The sequence below is a fragment of the Ciona intestinalis genome, chromosome 9, assembly GCF_000224145.3.
Source record: "Ciona intestinalis chromosome 9, KH, whole genome shotgun sequence".
NCBI classification, from domain to species: Eukaryota; Metazoa; Chordata; class Ascidiacea; order Phlebobranchia; family Cionidae; genus Ciona; species Ciona intestinalis.
In genome coordinates, this window is record NC_020174.2 from 3,758,287 (window position 1) to 3,776,254 (window position 17,968).

Consider the following 17,968-nt stretch of genomic DNA (forward strand, 5'->3'; position numbering starts at 1 on the left):
AAAAAAATTGGGAATCAATTTTTTTTAAATATTTTTTAGTCTAGTAATGAATTACTGTTTTGCCACTTTATTTTTACAGATTTTTTTTAGGAAAAGTACCGAAAAATCTCTTTGAATTCTTCATCTAGGCCTCCAATGCCCAGTCTTTGAAAGTCAAAGTCAGGATTTATAATTCCAGCATTTTGCTTTCTTATTCTGTGCTTTCCTGGGGAAAACAATGATTTTCAAACTAGAATACCCATGTTGGGCCATGTATGTATGAACTAGTGACCTTTTTTGATGCCACAGTAAAAAAGTAAATGCATTTAAGGAAAAGTTTAGGTAAAGAATATTGTATTTACCTCCTAACAAAATAGAGGACTCTGGTGCAGACGAAAACATTACATTTGTTTCTCCGAGACTGAACAATCCTGTTAACCTTCCATTTACTTGCATTGCACTCTTAGTTTTGATCTCTTTGACAGTTAATATCAAGTGTATATCATTCATGGTGACTAAAAACTAGAAAATATAAAAAATTAAATTTTTTTTTCAATGTATGTTTTAACTAATGTAATAACTAATAGCTATGCTAGTCTTTAACATTTTTTAAGCCAATTTTGCAAATAAAAGACTGATATCTGAGAGACAAAAATGACAAAACAAAATTGAACATTGCATTTATCATAACATTTAGAACACTCAAAATTTGGGGGAAAATTTAAATATTTCTTTATAACAGTAATTCCTTTTTTACCTCTTGGTCTTCCATAAAGGAATGGTTAAATTCACGAAAATGCCTCGAGTAAATGTCCACCATTTCATCAGTGTTGAAATTTATTTTCGTCTTAGCTTGTTGACGGCGAAAGAAATCAATTTCAAACACGACTTCTTGAGCTATAGCATCCGACATTTTGCATGCTTGAACTGGATAAATAAATACATTAATGAGGCAAATACTACGCACATTAGTAGTAAGGGAAAATTGCATAAAATTTAAATCTTGTAAATGACCTTGCAAATACTGGTATTTAATAGGCAATTTACACTTTTTATAATATTTTCATATTGTTGAAATGTCCTTTGTTATAAATTATGAAAAAATAATGTAGAATACATCAAGTGAAATTTATGAAAAGTATTAGGAACACTCTGATATCACATGCACAATAAAAAGTATTTCTCAAAATGTAAAACTAGGAGTGGTAAACAGAATTATAAGTTACCTCTTATTTTTTGTCCGATACCCAAATAGGCCCATTTTCTCTGAAAAGGAAACAGTTTATTAACAGCAGCGATACACCCTATCAACATTCAATTCTATTTACTAAATGAAAATATGTCAATTGTACACATTGAGTGTTTTGCGCAAAGAGACACAGACGCACACAATGGTAGCAGCGATAACTAGAGGAGAGTGCACAAAATTTTGTGCCATGTCATCTAATTTGATTCTTTTGCAATTTTCGTTGCAACGTTTGGTAGTATAGTCTGTTTTGAAAAATTAAAAAACACCACAATGTCCTATCTGTGGAGTAGAATTTCGGAAAGTAGTTAATTTAGGTAAAACGCTACCTGTATCCCGGAAAATCCAAGGCTGCCTTGTTGGATACCATCATCCGTTTTCACAGTGAACAAGAATTTTTGATTTCTTCCATTTTCCACAATAACATGACTGTAAATATAAAATATTTAGTACATTTTCATGACTAGATCAGTGGCAAGTAATGACTTAGTTAGAGCATTTATAAAAGAAACGCATCAAGTAGAATGTGAAAATTTCACTTACCTTTCATTTTTAAAATCGGAATAATTCGCAATAATACTGTTTGTCATTGACAAGGTATTGCTTGGGCATTTAGCCACTGAAAATTCACTAGCCCCGTGGCTCCCGAACGCTTTCATGTTCATATTGCTCTTATTAGTCACAGTTAACCGTCGATTCTCATACAAACTGAAAGCTGGTGCTCACTGCTTATAAATGTAACTAAACTTTCGTAAATTCTCGTGATCAAAAAATCTCCACGACACAGACAGAAACAGATTGCTAGCGCCGTCTTGCGGATGGAAAAAATTTAAAATTAGTGTAGGTGATGGATCCCCATTACAGATACAGAATATAGTAACACACTTGTACTGAAATTTCAAAGAATTTCTATCTGATAATTTTTTACTAATTTACGAAATTTACTAGAGGTATATGAAAGATTCAGTTTTAATAAAGTTCAAGCAAAAAAAGTTGCTTTTATAACAACTGTTAAAGGCGAGCCAATGGAATCTTACGTATTTTCGGTTCCGTTTCCCAACATACCATAACGTTGTTGCCTCATTAAATAAGGCTTAATCTTGGATGTTATTTGTAATTACTGTATAGTATTTTTACCAGCGGACACATAAGCCGCCAGGAGTTTAAAGCTATTTAGATTATTCATTACAATTTAATATTCTTACATTTTTTACTTATTTCATCCCTGCTGTATATGTTAATCGCTGGCTGAAGCTGGTGCCGGTGCATGGTGGTTAGCGCGCCTGCCTATGGCCCAGATGTGCGAGTCTTGATGCTACTACAAAAACGAGCATGTGTGTCCTGGAACAATACACTTAACGATAACCTAGCGTGGTCCCTAATGGGCTGTCTAAACTCATATTCGTACTTTAAATAATCTCCCACAAAATTACTTATACATGTGGTAACTCAAAGCGGGTACGGGTGTATACACTAAAAATCCCTACTAAAATTAGTGTCCTTGCCTGGCCAACACGCGGGGATGAAGAATTCATTCTATGCTAGCGAATGAGTATCGGTGTGACTTCAACTTTTACTATAAAAAATACAGCATTAAGACGAATAGAAAACATCAATGTTACAACCAAAGGACGTTTGTGGAAGTTCAGAATGCGATAAATTGACAACGAAACAACAGGATCATTTCGAAGACTTGATCGAAAGGTGTTTGAGAGAAGGTGCACGAAAAGGAATTCCGCATGCGTTAAATTTCTTGTGATGCTTTTGGGTCAGTGCCCGTTCTTTAGCTGCTCCCCTTGTAGGAATAGATTCTGCACTGCCATAATGTGATGCGCTTTCCATTGTTTTTGTGCATTTATCATCGCTGACAATGTTCACAGTGATGGTTGATTCACTTGCAACCATGTCTTTTTTTTCATCACAATTACTGTTGTTGTTATTGTTGTTGTTGTTGTTGCTGCTGTACCGACCAAAACTAGACTTGCGAGATATAGTGCTGGCTCTTCCTGATTCAGCGACTGAATAACCACTTGATTTACGGTGACGGGGAGTCAAAGATTTTGATCTCTGCTTCGTACGTCGTGTAGCGTCGCGTGAGTTCGTTGACAGTCCTCTCTGCAGATGATTAAAATTTCAAATCCATTTGTAACAAGGTTATAGCAAAATAAAAATATGAACTTAATCGATTTTAATCTCGGAAATCGAATTAAGTAACTTCCGTAAATAATTAATTATCCAAATATAATCCACTTTTCAATCCCCGCACCCACGCACCTTTATCGATATCGAATGTAGCAGAACTGAAAGCTTTGAAACTAGCTCCAATGTAGCTCTGACGTCTCGTAACGTCATCATTACTTTGCTAAATACGGAAGATTTTCCGTGTGCGGCTGTTTTCGCAGTTGCACTTAATCTCTGACAAGTGTTTGGGAGTTGTGCGCATGCGGATAGAACATCACTGCGCAGATACGAGCCGCCAGTACGGTACTGAAACCAAAACAATAGTATACTATGCAGTAAGATAGGATATACCGTTAGAAAAAATATATATAGTAGGGTGGGGAAAGATAGGACACGTTTTCATTGTATTTTTCGTCCAATTTGGTAGTAAACAAAGAACACTTAGAGAATTATAAAACCATATATCCTCGCGACTCCCATAGACCGCTGTTAATTGTTTAAAATACGATCAGGGTTTTTTAATATTATGTGCTAAAGGTGTCCCATTTTCCCCACCCTGCTAAAAAAACAAAATTTCCTTATTGTGTTTTGAACAATTAACAACACTCTTTAAAGGTCGTGAGCTACAGGTTTATGCATTTCTTTGAATGTTCTTTGTTTATTATCAAACGGGACGATAGAAAAATGAAAACATGTCTCACCCCCCACCCCCAACCAAATATAGTATACATCGTTTACATAAACACACACTGAAATGTACTATACCTCTTCCATATAAGATTCTGCTATTGTCCCACACCTTGAGGCGTACGACGAAGTATCGATAGCCGTGTTAAAGAAATCAGCTGTTGTATGGAGAGGAGGTTCACCACGAGTAAAGAGGTAAATATGTTTAGAGGAGCTAGCGACCTAAAAGAAATCCTAAATTAAGTTTTTTGAACCGAAGATCTATTTTTATTATCACTGTTTAAAGGTATTAGGCCGTGCTTAATAAAAATAATAATAGTAAAAGTAACTAAATAAGTATTGTACAAAATTTCTAAATATAATTGAGTCTCAAAATGTACAGCCCAAGCGTTTTAACCAAATAATAACATGTAATACAGTTACATTCTTCTATTTAAACCCTGTTTAATTTTTTCTACTTTTATATACTTTATATTAGTTAAAGATCTACTGCACTTGCAAACGTAAATTTTAAGGCCATTACGAAAAAGACAAAAAAGTTGGACTCATTTAAAAAAACAACAACATAAAATAGCTGTTAAAAAATATAACCATTCGTTCTCTTATATTTACCGATTCAAAGTTTTCAATAAGAGCGACCGATGCGCCTTCCACGTCTCTCCAGTGTTGGCATTCCACATGACATTGTGCAGAGAGAAGTTTAATTTCCAACCCAAGGCGTGCCGCTACAGTTTGTTCCGATGTATCCAACCGTTGGTAAATGTTTCCACTCTAAAGAGGAGAATAACGCGAATAATTATTATTCTGAAATGACGGTATTTCATTTTAATATTTTTACAGAAGTTATGGTTACATTTAGACACAAGCACTGTAATGTAATGTAATGTATCTTTTTCGCGCGTGGCGAAAAAAACACAGTTCATACACTTCGTGCCCGTTTTAGATTTTTATGTAGTTTATCGGTCAATACTATTTACTTATAGCTGTATTACCTACCCTTGCAATGGTATCATGTACAGGAGACGGTGATTTTCCCCCGCTTGCCTTTCGCGCCACGGAAGATAAATTTGTTTGCATCGAGGATATCTCGCTAGAGGCGACAGAGTGCCACTGTCCAATAAGTGCAGTAAAGTTCTCCACGGCCACAGGGCTCCCGTTTAATGACTGAGCCAAAGACACCGACCGTACAACCTGTGATGCGAATTGTTTAGTATTGTGGGGGAGACGGGATACCTTTAGCACCTAATATCGAAATATCCTGATCGTTTTTAAACGGTCCATATGGGAGTCGAGAGGATACGGTTTTATAATTCTTTGAAAGTTCTTTGTTTACTACTAAATGATAAGAGAAAATAGAATAAAAATGGGTCCTATCTTTCCCACCCAACTATATATTGCAGCTTTATAAAGTAATGTGCTCTTAAAAAGCATAGAATTAAACTGAAATAATTAAATAAGGGTGCATTCTATGTCACTTGTATAGTTTGGCATGAACACTAATGGGTTTCATATTCAATATTTTATTTACACAGAACTTATTCAGCAACTTACTTGCTGTGTTAGTCCTTCAATGAATTCACAGACGTGTTTAATGGAGACTATGTGACTCGGATCAACATGGCATTGCTGAGCCAACCGACAAGCTTCTTGTATCTGCGCAAAGTTGGTTTTAAAAAATGCATATGAAAATGCATATAATAGTAGTATGAAGTAAAACAGAATACCGTTATCACTTGAACCCTATATTTCCTGATCCTATTTTGATCAATTAACAATGCAATTTCAGAGTCGTGAGAATATGGGTGTATAATTCTGTAGATATTTTTTTGCTACCAAATGGGACGAAAATGAAACACGTCCCATTATGCCCCGCCCTGCTATACATATAATGGTGTACAGTGTAATATAGTGGCCACTTTATAATTCGGGTTACTGGTTTGAAACAAAACTCCTTTGAAAAAATAATATGCTGACTTACTGCATGCTGATGAGGAATAGCTGATTAAAAGTTAATCTGGGTGGTGGCAGTTGTATTACTTTTTAAATAAGCAGAGAAACCCTATATGCCGCTACGCAAAGTTCAATTTTAAGTGGACAGTGACGTGAATTATATTCGATCTAATTACAATCGATTGCTAAAACAAACCGAAACGACCCGAGGGGAACTTACCTGTTTCGAGAACTCAGTAAGAGCGGCTACCGCTTTCGTCGTATCGTTGGCAATGTTTAGACTAAGACATTTAGAGAGTTCGGTAAGATTCTCAATCAGAGCCTCGACGTTAAAATTTCGTCGGTACAAACCAGTAGAAGACAAGTCGTTAGATATCCCGACGATGCGTGCAACTGCTGCGTTGCAAACCTAAGAATAGGAAGATACTAAATTTTTTACTGGTTAATGACATTTATTTACATCGGGCTTGTGTGCCTTTTCAATAAAATGACAAAATTTAAACAAAACGCAAGTGTATTAACCGTAGTGCACAGAATACATAATTGTATATAGCACTGTTAGATATGATGGGATACTTTTAGCACATAAATCTCAGATTTACCAATCCTGTTTTTAACATTTAATAACGCTCTTTTAGAGCCTTAAAGGTACAAATGTATATTTATATAAATGTTTTTTGTTTAAAATTGAATGTATCGAAAAAGGAAAACAAAAACATTGGCCATCTTACTCCAACCTATTTAATCTTATAAAGAGTATACGAAACGTCAGTGTACAAGTTTCTGCTTGTCGGTCAATGGCTACTGTAGTAAACTCTATACAGATATTACGAGAGGTTTAGACACACCAAGTGTATTTGGTTTATTAGAATATTTATCTATACTTTGTAACTAGTTAGAGGGCGTGTGAAAATATTATGTTTACGTCTGATGTTTAAAACATAACTTACAGAAAGTTTCATATTTTCAATTGCTTCTTCTACACTTGTGGAATGCATTTTAGCGTCGCTCGAACTAAGCTGAAATAAAATACAACACTTCAGGTCTTAATCCTAAAACTATATTGCATCTGCTGGCCTTAAGGGGGGTACACGCAAAGGTCATGCAATGTTAAAATATTTGGCAGATAACGGACTGCATTAAATTTACGAGTGTAATTAAAGCGACCGCCAGCAGCGATGGTCGCGTAATCTTTACAAATGAGACCTTAAATATCAATAAATTATATAGTTTTGACCAGCAAAATATTTATTGGAAAATCGTATAAGATGTGGCTGAAAAACGGATTCAGTTTGTGTAAATGTACATATTCGTATTCGAACTTAAAACAAGTATTTGTACTGTTTCAAACTTAAAATTATTACTAGTTCGGTTGGCAAATTTTCAAAAACATGTAGTGTAAACAATTAGAAACTTTTTTTATTAATACTTTTATGTTATATTGCAGAAAACAAGTAATTGTACCGTTTCAAACTAATAAAAATTACTACTAATACGATTTGTAAATTTGAAAAAATGTAAGATCCGAGCCAGACCGAATAAACGCATATACATTAAACCTATCATGCAGAATTATATACCTTCTGGTTTAGGAATGGTCCCAGTGACTTTCTTAATTCTAAGTCACGCCGTAAGATATCTGAACGTTGCTCATGCCCGCAGAAAGGAGAATCAGTGAATTCTAATGCTCGTTCCATAATCTGTGCAAATAGAAAAAGCAATCAAAATCGATGGTCACTATATGCTGTAGAAAACGTATAACGTATGGTACTGTAGGGTATAAGATAGAACACCTTTAGCACATAATATTCAAATATCCTGATCGTGTTTTAAACAATTAAACAACGGTTTATAGGAGTCGTGAGGACACTGTATATTATATTTCTTTAAGCGTTATTTGTTTGCTACCTAATGGGTCGAGAAAACAGAACGAAAAGGTGTCCCATATTCCCCCACTCTAGTATACATTTAAATACGTTCTTTAATTTACCGTAATTTAAACCACATAATTCTTTAGATATAGTGCCAATAAACGCATTAAAGAATAGTACTGTACTTATACACTTCTATAGTTAAGATCATTTGTCATCGTAGTAATGCTATAATAAAACAAAGTCGTACAAATTTACGTCTTTATGCTAGACGAGACATAGCATACGGTAAGCGCAATTCCATTACACACCTGTTTTGATATTCTTTCTATCCGAGAACCAAATGACGAGGAATGACGTAATGAACCGGTGACGTCATTATAGCTTGGAAGAGAAGCAGAGTTGTGGCAGCTTGAGACTGTCAGCTGTAATAAATATTAAAACACTTCAATTTTAGAAGGCGAGCGCTCTAATATTAAGTCGTAGTGTATACAGTTCAAGCACATAGGTTATGTATAAAAGTGCCGGAGTGTTATATAGGGAATTACCAAAGAAAAACGTGTAAAGGTATAGGTGCTCAAATATAATTTAAGATCCCATCAAAGTATTAAAATAAGGAAAAACAAACCGGAAAAACAAAAAAAAATCGACCGTGCGACATATATCCAAGCTGTTTAGTTTTGGAAACTTGTTGGTACCTTTAGATCCCATTTTAGCATCCCTGTTCATATACAAATTTTCATTTTTTGGTATGCCCCTTTAAGATTGTTTAAGTACAAAATAAAGCAAAACTATTGTGGTTACCTTTAGGTTGTCTAAAAGCGAGAATGCGCTGATGTATTTCGTGTCGTCGTTCTTCTTAACTTTTTCAGTTAAACAGATACTGCAAACATGAGTACAATGTTAAATATAAAACTTGTCTATAATATAGGATTTTAACAACGGCCGGAAAAAATAACTTGATATAGTAGGGTGGAGTAAGATAGAACAGGTTTTCATTCGGTTAATTTTCTTGTCCTATTTTGTGAAAAACAAAGAATATTACAGAACTGTATAACCGTAGGCCTGCGAGTCTAAAAGAACGTTGTTTATTGTTCACAACACGATATTAAATATGAAATTTAGGAGCCAACAATATCCCATCCTACCCCACAGACTATACAAACATTTCACCTCGAAATCCCGTCGTCTAAGCTCCCACTCGCGCTTAGGGATTTAGATTCCCGGCAAGTTTCCAATGACTTTGCCATTCTAGCAAGAACCGACCTCATGTTAGTAAAGCAATTATCTCTGAAGGCGCGAGCCAGATTTGAGCTTGGATGTCGGAAATACACCTGAGGCAAAATGCCTTTGTTTACACTTGTGGTCTGTTCGTGTATTTAATAAAAAATCCTTTTTTTATATTCGTGATTTTACGACTATTTTTTGCCTTTTATTCTGTTTGTGTATGAACTTTGTACACATAAATGTTATTTAAGTTAATTTACTTTTGAAGAAGTAAGAAGCACCGCCGTCCCTTTTTCCAGTTCAAACCTCGTTGCTGATATATACGCCCTTGCAACATCGCTTTTAAGATCCTATAGGTAAAAATGTATTAGAAATATCATATAGTAGGCTGGGAGAAAATGGGACACCTTTAGCACATAATATCAAAATATCCTGATCGGGTTTTTAAGAATTAAAAACAGCGTATGGGAGTAAGGCGACCTTTCTTCCCCCACCCTACTATATCACAAAATATCAAACGCTAAGTCATATTTGTCCTACCTTCTGCCTTGCACCAGTATAATGGGCCAAGTTGATCATACGTCGCCCAAACTCAGTAAACTCTCTCATAAACTCATGAAAGTTTTGACAGCTTTCCAAACGTGTAAGACCTTCGACCACCTGAAAAAAATCAACATTATATTGTAGTGGGGTATGATGGGATACCGTTATATAACTTAAAACCCAAGTTTCGGGATCGTGTTTTTAACAATTAAGTCGCTGGACTACGGTTATATAATTCTATTATTCTTTGTTTACTACCGAATGGAACGACAAAAAAGAAAAACGGAATCCCATCTTACCCCAACCTATATATACGTATTGAAAAATGATTCCTAGGCCGGTGTATATGGCTTACCATTTCATTGGCGTGCGTGACCTCAGACACCGCTGCTTGGTCGGCCAACATTAGTATTTGTATCACTGACGTCACAGTATCCCATGATGACGTCACCAACTGCGTTTTTCGCATGTCGTCATCACTGAAAGAGTCAGCCAAGGTAGTCCTGCCGCGGTTTTCCGTTTTTATTGCTTGCTGCTGGTGACCTGTAATTGGCAGAGGAGAAAATAAATAAACAGTTTGATTGGGCGACATCCGTTTGAAAATCGAAAGTTCATATCCGCAGCGTCAATTATTCATGAAAAAGTCGCCTACATGCGACTTAAATGGGCGAAAAATTTACTTCGGTATGCAGCAGCTTTGTATATATAGACACACATGTTACTGAAACTTTTATAAAGGTCTATAAACTGTAAAAACTCGAGTATTACTTTTAAAGAACCAATTAATGTGTGTTACCAAGACACAAAACTATATACAAACAGAAAACTATTTATTTGAACTTATGTTAAAACGGTGGGAAAGACTTAAAAAGATTGTTGTTAATTGTTTAAAACACGATTATGAAATATGGGTTTTAGGTGCTAACGGGATCCCATCTTACCCCACAGTACCATTCATCTTAATTTGAAGTCTAATATATATATAGAATGTGCGTTGTCTCCCGCCTTGTGCGTTATTATGACCAGACAGGCTTTATTATGACCAACCTGACCAAAGACTGCACTTGCAAAATAAATAATTAATTCCTGGTCCGTACACAATAACCGCACAAGACTAAACATTCCGATCCCGGTTGAAAAAAGGAAAACCAGCTGTCAGATTGGAATCTTTTGGAAAGAATGTCTATATTACGCCCTACTTAAGGTACACCGCAAAACTATCAATAGTATACGCATATACAGTATTTGTCAAATCAATATATTGACAGAAATATTAAATAAGTAAATGCGACAATTTTGGAGCATTTGGTCAATTGCTGTTACCCCAGAATCCCTATTGATATGTCGTTATTGCGATTTAATATTTGGGGTAAATTACCTTGTAGTTTTGAACTGTTGCTTGATGATTTTAGAATTCCATGCGGTCGAGTCCCTTCTTTTCTTTCACTTTCACTCCCAATGCTTAAATTTAAACTCTATGAGAAAAATAATTAAAATATATATATAAAAATTCACGATAAGGAATGAACAATTACAAAATCGATGTTAAAAGTCATATCTCTGGTGATAAAACTAGAAATACATACGGTTGTGTGGGAAGATGGGACGGTCACCTTTTCGTTTTATTTTCTCGTTCCATTCGGTGGTAAATAAAGTGCATTCAAAAAATTATAAAAACCGTATCCTAAAGACTCCCATTGAGCGTTGTTAATTGTTTAAAACACGGTATTGATATTACGTACTAAAGATGACCCATCTCAACCCACAGTAGTATACAATATTAAAAAGGAATGACGAATTAAAAAGTAATGAATGAATGAATGAATGAATGAATGTAAATTAATTTATTCTCGCGTGGCCGGAAACGACAGTCGTTAAACGGGTGTTATGTTTCATACACCTCGTACCAGCTTACGAGTTATCAAGTAAGTTACTATGATTACTATGATCATAATACCTCTTCGTCTAAATCTTCGTCCACTCCACTATCTACACCGTTCTGGCTCCCACTACCACTGGTGCTGGGACTGATACCCGATAAATGAGATCCGCTGTGGCTTGTAGTTGGTTGCTGGGTTAGGACCCTACAGAACGACTCGCCTTCAAAAAAAGGAACATTAAGAATACAGTTTATTTTGTTGTTTATGCTGTTTATTTTAATTTTCATTTTTTTGGAACTAGTAAATTGGTAATTTGTAGTTATATTATAGTTGTTATTCATGCGTATTATAGAGGTATTTCTGGTTGCTGAATCTTAGGTCCCACGGCATGTTTGTCACGCTGTATACGACCTCACCCATATGGAATAAAATATGTTTACACGAAATTGAATTGTTCTAATTTTAGTATGTGATAAGCAACCAGCAACGGTAAGCAACGAAAATGTTTACACCATATATTAAATGACTTATATATAGAATTCGCTGATTAGTGTCGTATTGGTCATTTGGACGTTTCAGACCCGAATGACCAATGCGTCTCCAATGTAATAAAGCGATGAAATATTAATGCGAGCGGAATATTTTGAAACAGATAGCCTCGGTGGCATCAAATCTCCCTGATAGATTTATCGAATACTGGCATGGGGTATGTAATATTGAAGTCAAGCTTTTGTGTAGTAAGCATAGGGAGTTATACTGTGGGGTAAGACGGGATACTGTTAGTACCTGAATTCCATATTTCTTAGTTCTGTTTTTAACAATTTACAGCGCTCTTTTAGAGTCGGGAGAATATTCAACTCTATAAATCAGTAAATATCATTTGTTTAGTACTACACGGGAACATGAAGATAGTTAAAACACATGTCCCATCTTACCCCACCTTACTATACTATGGAAACGGTCATAACCGTTTGTTACACCAAAACGTAGTGAGAATTCAGAGGTTTTATTTCACCTGCTTTCACTGCGTCGTGGCAGGCTGCAATTAAAGCTGAATTTAGATCCTGGTTTTCAGGAGCAGCTGCTTTTCCAGCTTGAACGAATGTTGTTACTGCTTTTGAAACAACCTAAAAATGCATAGAATTTTATAAAAGTTACTGCAAAAACGATTGAAAAGAGAAATTTAAAGTCAATTTTGGGCATAATGTAATGGATTGTAAACTATAGGTGACGCAACTTTAAGAATATGAGTTTTTATGACGTCAACTTTACTGACGTCATTTTTGACGCCATTCAATCATCACATATATAAACAGAAACAGGATAATGTCATCAGCAGTTCTGGATTAGGTGCTAAGGCTCTTTCCGGCTTACGTGTATGGTTTGATCCGTGGAGACAGCTTTAACCGGTGACGTCAGCAAGGATGACGACGTGGAGCCTCTGTGACGTAACAGTGCGACGATCTGAAGAAAATTTATTGATTTAATTGACGTACCATCTACCATGTAAACAACGCACGCGTCTTTATTTTCTATAAAAAATATAACGCAAGCGCCGCTAAATCGATGCATCCCTAGATCCCGTTTTCATCGATTTCCGTAGTCTTACGTCTTCCCCAAACACGGGTTGCCTTTACTTACGTACTCAACGTAACATACATAGTACTGTGGGGAAAGATGGGCCACCGTTAGCACGTATTAACCAAATATCCTGGTCATGTTTTAAACACTAACAATGGGAGTCGTGAGGATATAGTTTTATAAATGTTTGAATGTCCTTTGTTTACCACTAAATTGGGACGAGAAAATAGGGTTAAAAGGTGTCCCACATTCCCCACCCTACTGTATTACTTTTTTAATATAGCAACAATACATAATGGCAATTATTAATATTGTATTAAGCCGTTTCAATTAGCCTTTTTTGTAAAGCTTAACTGCGTTTTGCATTAAACAGCTTTGGATTGAGTATCACATGTCCAGTAATGGTCCGATATTACGTCGACGTCATGTAGTTACGAGAAAGCTTGATTGGAATTAAACAAGGCAAGCCAACCAAGCGGTCAGGATTTTGGGTTAATGTTAATTAGTGGCAAACCGCCCCTGCTTAATCCACCGACTTGGAATAACTAAAGATTAGTTAGCGTAATCTTGTTTCAATCGACTATTCTGTCTATTAGGGATTGTACACAGTATACAGTGATCATTTTATAGCAGAGTGGGGGGATGGGACAGTATTTTATTCTACTTTCGCGTCCCATTTGGTAGTAAACAATAACAATTTAAATAATTATAAAACCGTTTCCTCACGACTTCCATAGACCGTTGTTAATTGTTTAAAATACGATCAGGTTTTTTAGATATTATGCATCAAAGGCGTCCCGTTTTCCCCACCCTACTATATATTTATAAATACAATACCCCAATGTTTAGGGGAAGTTTTAACCTCGCAAATAATCAGCCTTTCGTATTTAGCAAAGGTAAACCACACGTTAAATCATGTGAAACGCCACGTCAATTCGGTGTAACGTAACAGTGGAATCTGCAACCACTGTCGTAATCAAAAAGCTTTTCCGTGGGTTTTAAATCTGATTAGACTATCTACTGAACATGTGTGGCCAGTGTGGCATAATTAAACACAACCATCTGACCTGGTCAGGAATCGATCCGGACCTAATTGTGAAACGAGATTGTCCGTTTCGAGACACTTTTCAGCACAAAGTGCAACCACCGGGCACAAATGAATAGATAAACATATCCCAATGGAGTATAAATCACCATTTGCGTTTTGCAGTTTATTTATATGCATTTTGTTTACGTGTTTATAAACAGTGTAAAAACACAAATAGTGTAAAAAAGACGGATTTCTATTATTTTACCTTACTTTTCGCAGTGACGAAAGTACATGCGCTGTTAGATCTATTTCAACGTTAATGTGTATGTTCCCATGGCCTACCAAATGTACATCGAAAAAACATGCATATTATTCACCAAAAAAAACACGGTATAGAGACAGGGGAAAAAAAAAAAAAAAAAAATTATAAATATTCCATTTACCGAAAAATCAATTTGTTTTTAAGTGAACGAATACGGATTGCGGTTTCGGGTAAAAGAAACCACAAATATCAGAACTGCCAGTTTAGGATAGCTTCCTGTCAGCGCGGAACGCATGTATGAATTATTGAAAGCATCATCTTCCGTCAAATTTAAAACAGATTTTTAACATACAGTTCCTATAGTTCTAGATAAATTTCAATTTTGGACCACCTAATTTCAAAGTTCTTAGTATTTGTGTCATTTAGAATCTATGTAGTACAGCGGGGTATACGTAGAAAGGGATAGTTCGCACAATAATTCCATATTTTCTAACCGTATAGTAGGATGGGGGAAGATGGGACATCTTTTCATTCTATTTTCTCGTACATTTTGGTAGTAAACAAAGAAAGCTCGAAAAATTATAAAACCTTGTCTTTGTGACTTTCATAGACCGTTGTTAGTTGTTTAAAATACGACCAGGATATTTATACATTTTGTGTCAAAGGTGTCCCATCTTTCCCCACCCCAATATATATTAAACAATTAACAACGCCATTTTACTTTTGGAGCTGCTTATAGCTAAGGTTATAAATTTCTGTAAATATGTTTTTGTTTACTTTCAAATGGGACGAAACAAAATCAAAACAAGTCTCAACTTACCCCATCCTACTATATATTCGATATTGCTGCGTTTTTATTCTCGTTGGTCGATAGAGGAAATCACTTCCGCAATATTTCACTTATAAGTGGATTATGTTCAGGCGGTAAGTAGGAAGCTACGTGGGTTATTTAGGAGAAACGCTCATTTGGTTTGCATCAACGTGCACTGTTTGAATATTACGACACGGTAACCATGTAATTACTGTAGTTCTGTGGTGGTTACTATATTTAACACAATCAGGCTTTGTTGTTTTGTATGGTAACAAATATATAGTAGGGTGGGGGGAAATGGGATGTGTTTTTAACCTTTTTTCTCGTCCCATTTATTAGTAAACAATGAATATTTTATTTATACAGAATTTAATAACCGTAGCTCCGCGACTGTAAAGCTGTTAATATTCAAAACACGATCAGGAAATATGAGACAAAGTACTATATGCTAAAATATGTTGAGTACGAAAATATGTTAACACGAATATAATGAGGGCCTTATTCTTTTACAGTACCCTGAACTCGCAACGCAAAGTTATCGCGGTTATAAACAAACATTATATAGGTACTTCGCAATTATGGAACAGTTGCCACCGGCGAATTAGAATACAAGTCTGCTGTGTAAGTAGCGTGTAATAGTGATAAGGCTACCTCTCTGTAGCGTCTATGGTTGGGTAAAACCGCGCAGTATCAAAAGCGGCGAAATAGAGATAAGCTTTATTAGCGGTTTTTGCTTTTGGGTGCTGGGCTTCGCGGGACACTGGAATCTGATAAGCTCCCTTTGTCGGCGCCATTTGCAATCAAAATCGAGTGGATGAAGCGCTGATTAATCGACGGGATGTGTTCACATTTGATTTGAAACGTTAATGCATCGATTCTATAATATGTTCTAAACGGCGATAATTATATTGTTGTGGTGAACCATCACCACAAAGACTTTAATATATTTTTTCGAAATAACTAGTTTATAGGATTTTTCTTTTTCTAGTTTTATATTGGAATTCTGGTCTAACAGCCTATATACTCTTTATTATTGGAAATTCCTTCAGAGATAAGATATCAGTAGGACCGAATCTTCCACGGAATCTACCACTAAAACGCACTTTATGCAGGGTATACACTTTCCCCATTAAAAACATAAGAGCCGATAACCTATATCATGGGTATAGTCGGTAATAGCCCTATTTTTGCAAAACTGTGCTACAAGTTCAAATTGTAAGTAAAATGTTCAAAACGAAGAAAATACACTATAATATAGTATAGTACGATGGGGGAAGATGGGACACCTCCGGCGCATAATATCCGAATATCCTGATTGTGTTTTAAACAGTTAACAACGGTCTATGGGAGTCTTGAGCATATAGTTTTATAAATCTTTGAAAGTTCCTTGTTAACTACCACATTGGACGCAAAAATAGAGTTAAAATGTGTCCCAACTTCCCCCACCCTAATATATAGGTTGGCGAAAGATGGGGGACCTTTTTATTCTTTTTATTCTATAGACAGTTGAATTTGTTTAAAACACAATTAGGATGTTTGTATAATATGTGCTAAAGGTGTCTCGTCTTTCCCTACCCTACTATATGGCAATGCACGAACAGGTGGAAAACAAATACAACGGTTAAAAACAACATAGCGTTTATAATTAAGATACATGTAGCATATTTTCCAGAGTAAACGGGTTCATTCTACATATCGAGCGTTTGCATTGAACCGTGCTGACCGTTTCTAGTTATTATAAGAACATAGCATTACCTATTCGCACAGCCTTTAAGGATTTTACAAATATATGCACACGATAAGGCGACAGGTGCATTTTTTTAATCAGCACGGCCCCGCAGCTGGTGTCGTGGCAACGAAAGTATTTTTACCGAGCTGTGAAGTAAACTTATACGCGGGACGTAACTCACGTACGGAACGGGCAAAACAAACACAGTAAGTGGTTTTAAATCGTTCGACCTTTGTAACGAATCAACGGTGACCGCAGTTATCTGAGGTTAGGTAAACGAACTCACCTGTTGTACCAGCGGTCGGAGGTTACTCTCCATAGATTTTGTAGGTAAGTCGTCCAAACAGTTCGACAGATCGTTGAGTATTTTTTCGTTTGCCATTTCCCGCTTTCTCCGCGCACCTCCGACGTGTACGTCACGCCACATACTTGCCATTGCTAATTCCACGGGACAGTTCTGGTCGATCTCTATATTTGTACAGAACCCCGATTCAATGCCGAGCGTAACCAGGATTAGGCTGTGCAATGTTTGCTAAACTACGCAGCGAGAACATTCATTACTTGAATATTAACATTTACCCGGTTGCCTGGAGCTCGGGGCGCATAAACAACTGACAAAACGAATAACCTAAACAGACACCTGAACCTTCATTTCTCTCTTAAAGCCTGGCTGACGACTGTCTAAGGATTATATATTGCTCAGAATCGATTGCTGTTGGTATCAATCCGCAGCGAAAAGATGAGTGCCGTCTGGTAGGCAGGAAACGGCATCTGCATTGAATTTTACTGCCACACTTTTCGCTGCGGGTGCAATCCAATTACGCTCTAATTGCCTCGTTCTTTCAGCACCGCTTTGATTGTTTTGTTATCGCTAAAATACGACTTCCGTGTTGATTGCATCTCAGAAAAAAATACCGATGTTGCTCAATTAGTAGTAATGCCTAACTCTGTAACCTGAATGTTGCTGTATCGGGCTGAAATCTGACGCACA

General features: G+C 36.1%; 2 protein-coding genes across 3 annotated transcripts in view; both read right to left on the bottom strand.

The window, feature by feature from the left end:
- Nucleotides 1-2,037, bottom strand: part of LOC100180685 (vesicle-fusing ATPase) — a 9,513-nt gene extending 7,476 nt beyond the window's left edge. Inside the window, exons 1-6 of the mRNA XM_009861483.3 lie at nucleotides 1,769-2,037; nucleotides 1,555-1,654; nucleotides 1,206-1,245; nucleotides 737-906; nucleotides 342-501; nucleotides 96-205 (exon numbers count right to left, since the gene is read on the bottom strand). Of these exons, the coding sequence (XP_009859785.1) occupies nucleotides 96-205; nucleotides 342-501; nucleotides 737-906; nucleotides 1,206-1,245; nucleotides 1,555-1,654; nucleotides 1,769-1,890 (702 nt within the window). The 5' untranslated portion in view covers nucleotides 1,891-2,037. The remainder of the gene's footprint in view (nucleotides 1-95; nucleotides 206-341; nucleotides 502-736; nucleotides 907-1,205; nucleotides 1,246-1,554; nucleotides 1,655-1,768) is intronic.
- A 741-nt stretch (nucleotides 2,038-2,778) lies between these two features.
- Nucleotides 2,779-17,516, bottom strand: LOC100186161 (alpha-catulin). Of its 2 annotated transcripts, XM_002129886.5 has the most exons (20): nucleotides 17,264-17,516; nucleotides 12,939-13,028; nucleotides 12,580-12,691; nucleotides 11,642-11,784; nucleotides 11,063-11,159; nucleotides 10,040-10,227; nucleotides 9,682-9,801; nucleotides 9,402-9,491; nucleotides 9,088-9,248; nucleotides 8,719-8,797; nucleotides 8,226-8,339; nucleotides 7,624-7,743; nucleotides 6,994-7,062; nucleotides 6,264-6,452; nucleotides 5,645-5,746; nucleotides 5,090-5,284; nucleotides 4,706-4,864; nucleotides 4,172-4,315; nucleotides 3,500-3,712; nucleotides 2,779-3,340 (listed from the first exon to the last, which is right to left on the bottom strand). In XM_002129886.5, the coding sequence occupies exons 1-20, from the start codon at nucleotides 17,411-17,413 to the stop codon at nucleotides 2,906-2,908; spliced, it is 2,970 nt and encodes a 989-aa protein (XP_002129922.1). In that variant the 5' UTR covers nucleotides 17,414-17,516; the 3' UTR covers nucleotides 2,779-2,905. The 2 variants fall into 2 exon arrangements, with proteins under 2 accessions (XP_002129922.1, XP_026691944.1); XM_026836143.1 differs by lacking the exon at nucleotides 3,500-3,712.
- Nucleotides 17,517-17,968: the final 452 nt, after the last annotated feature.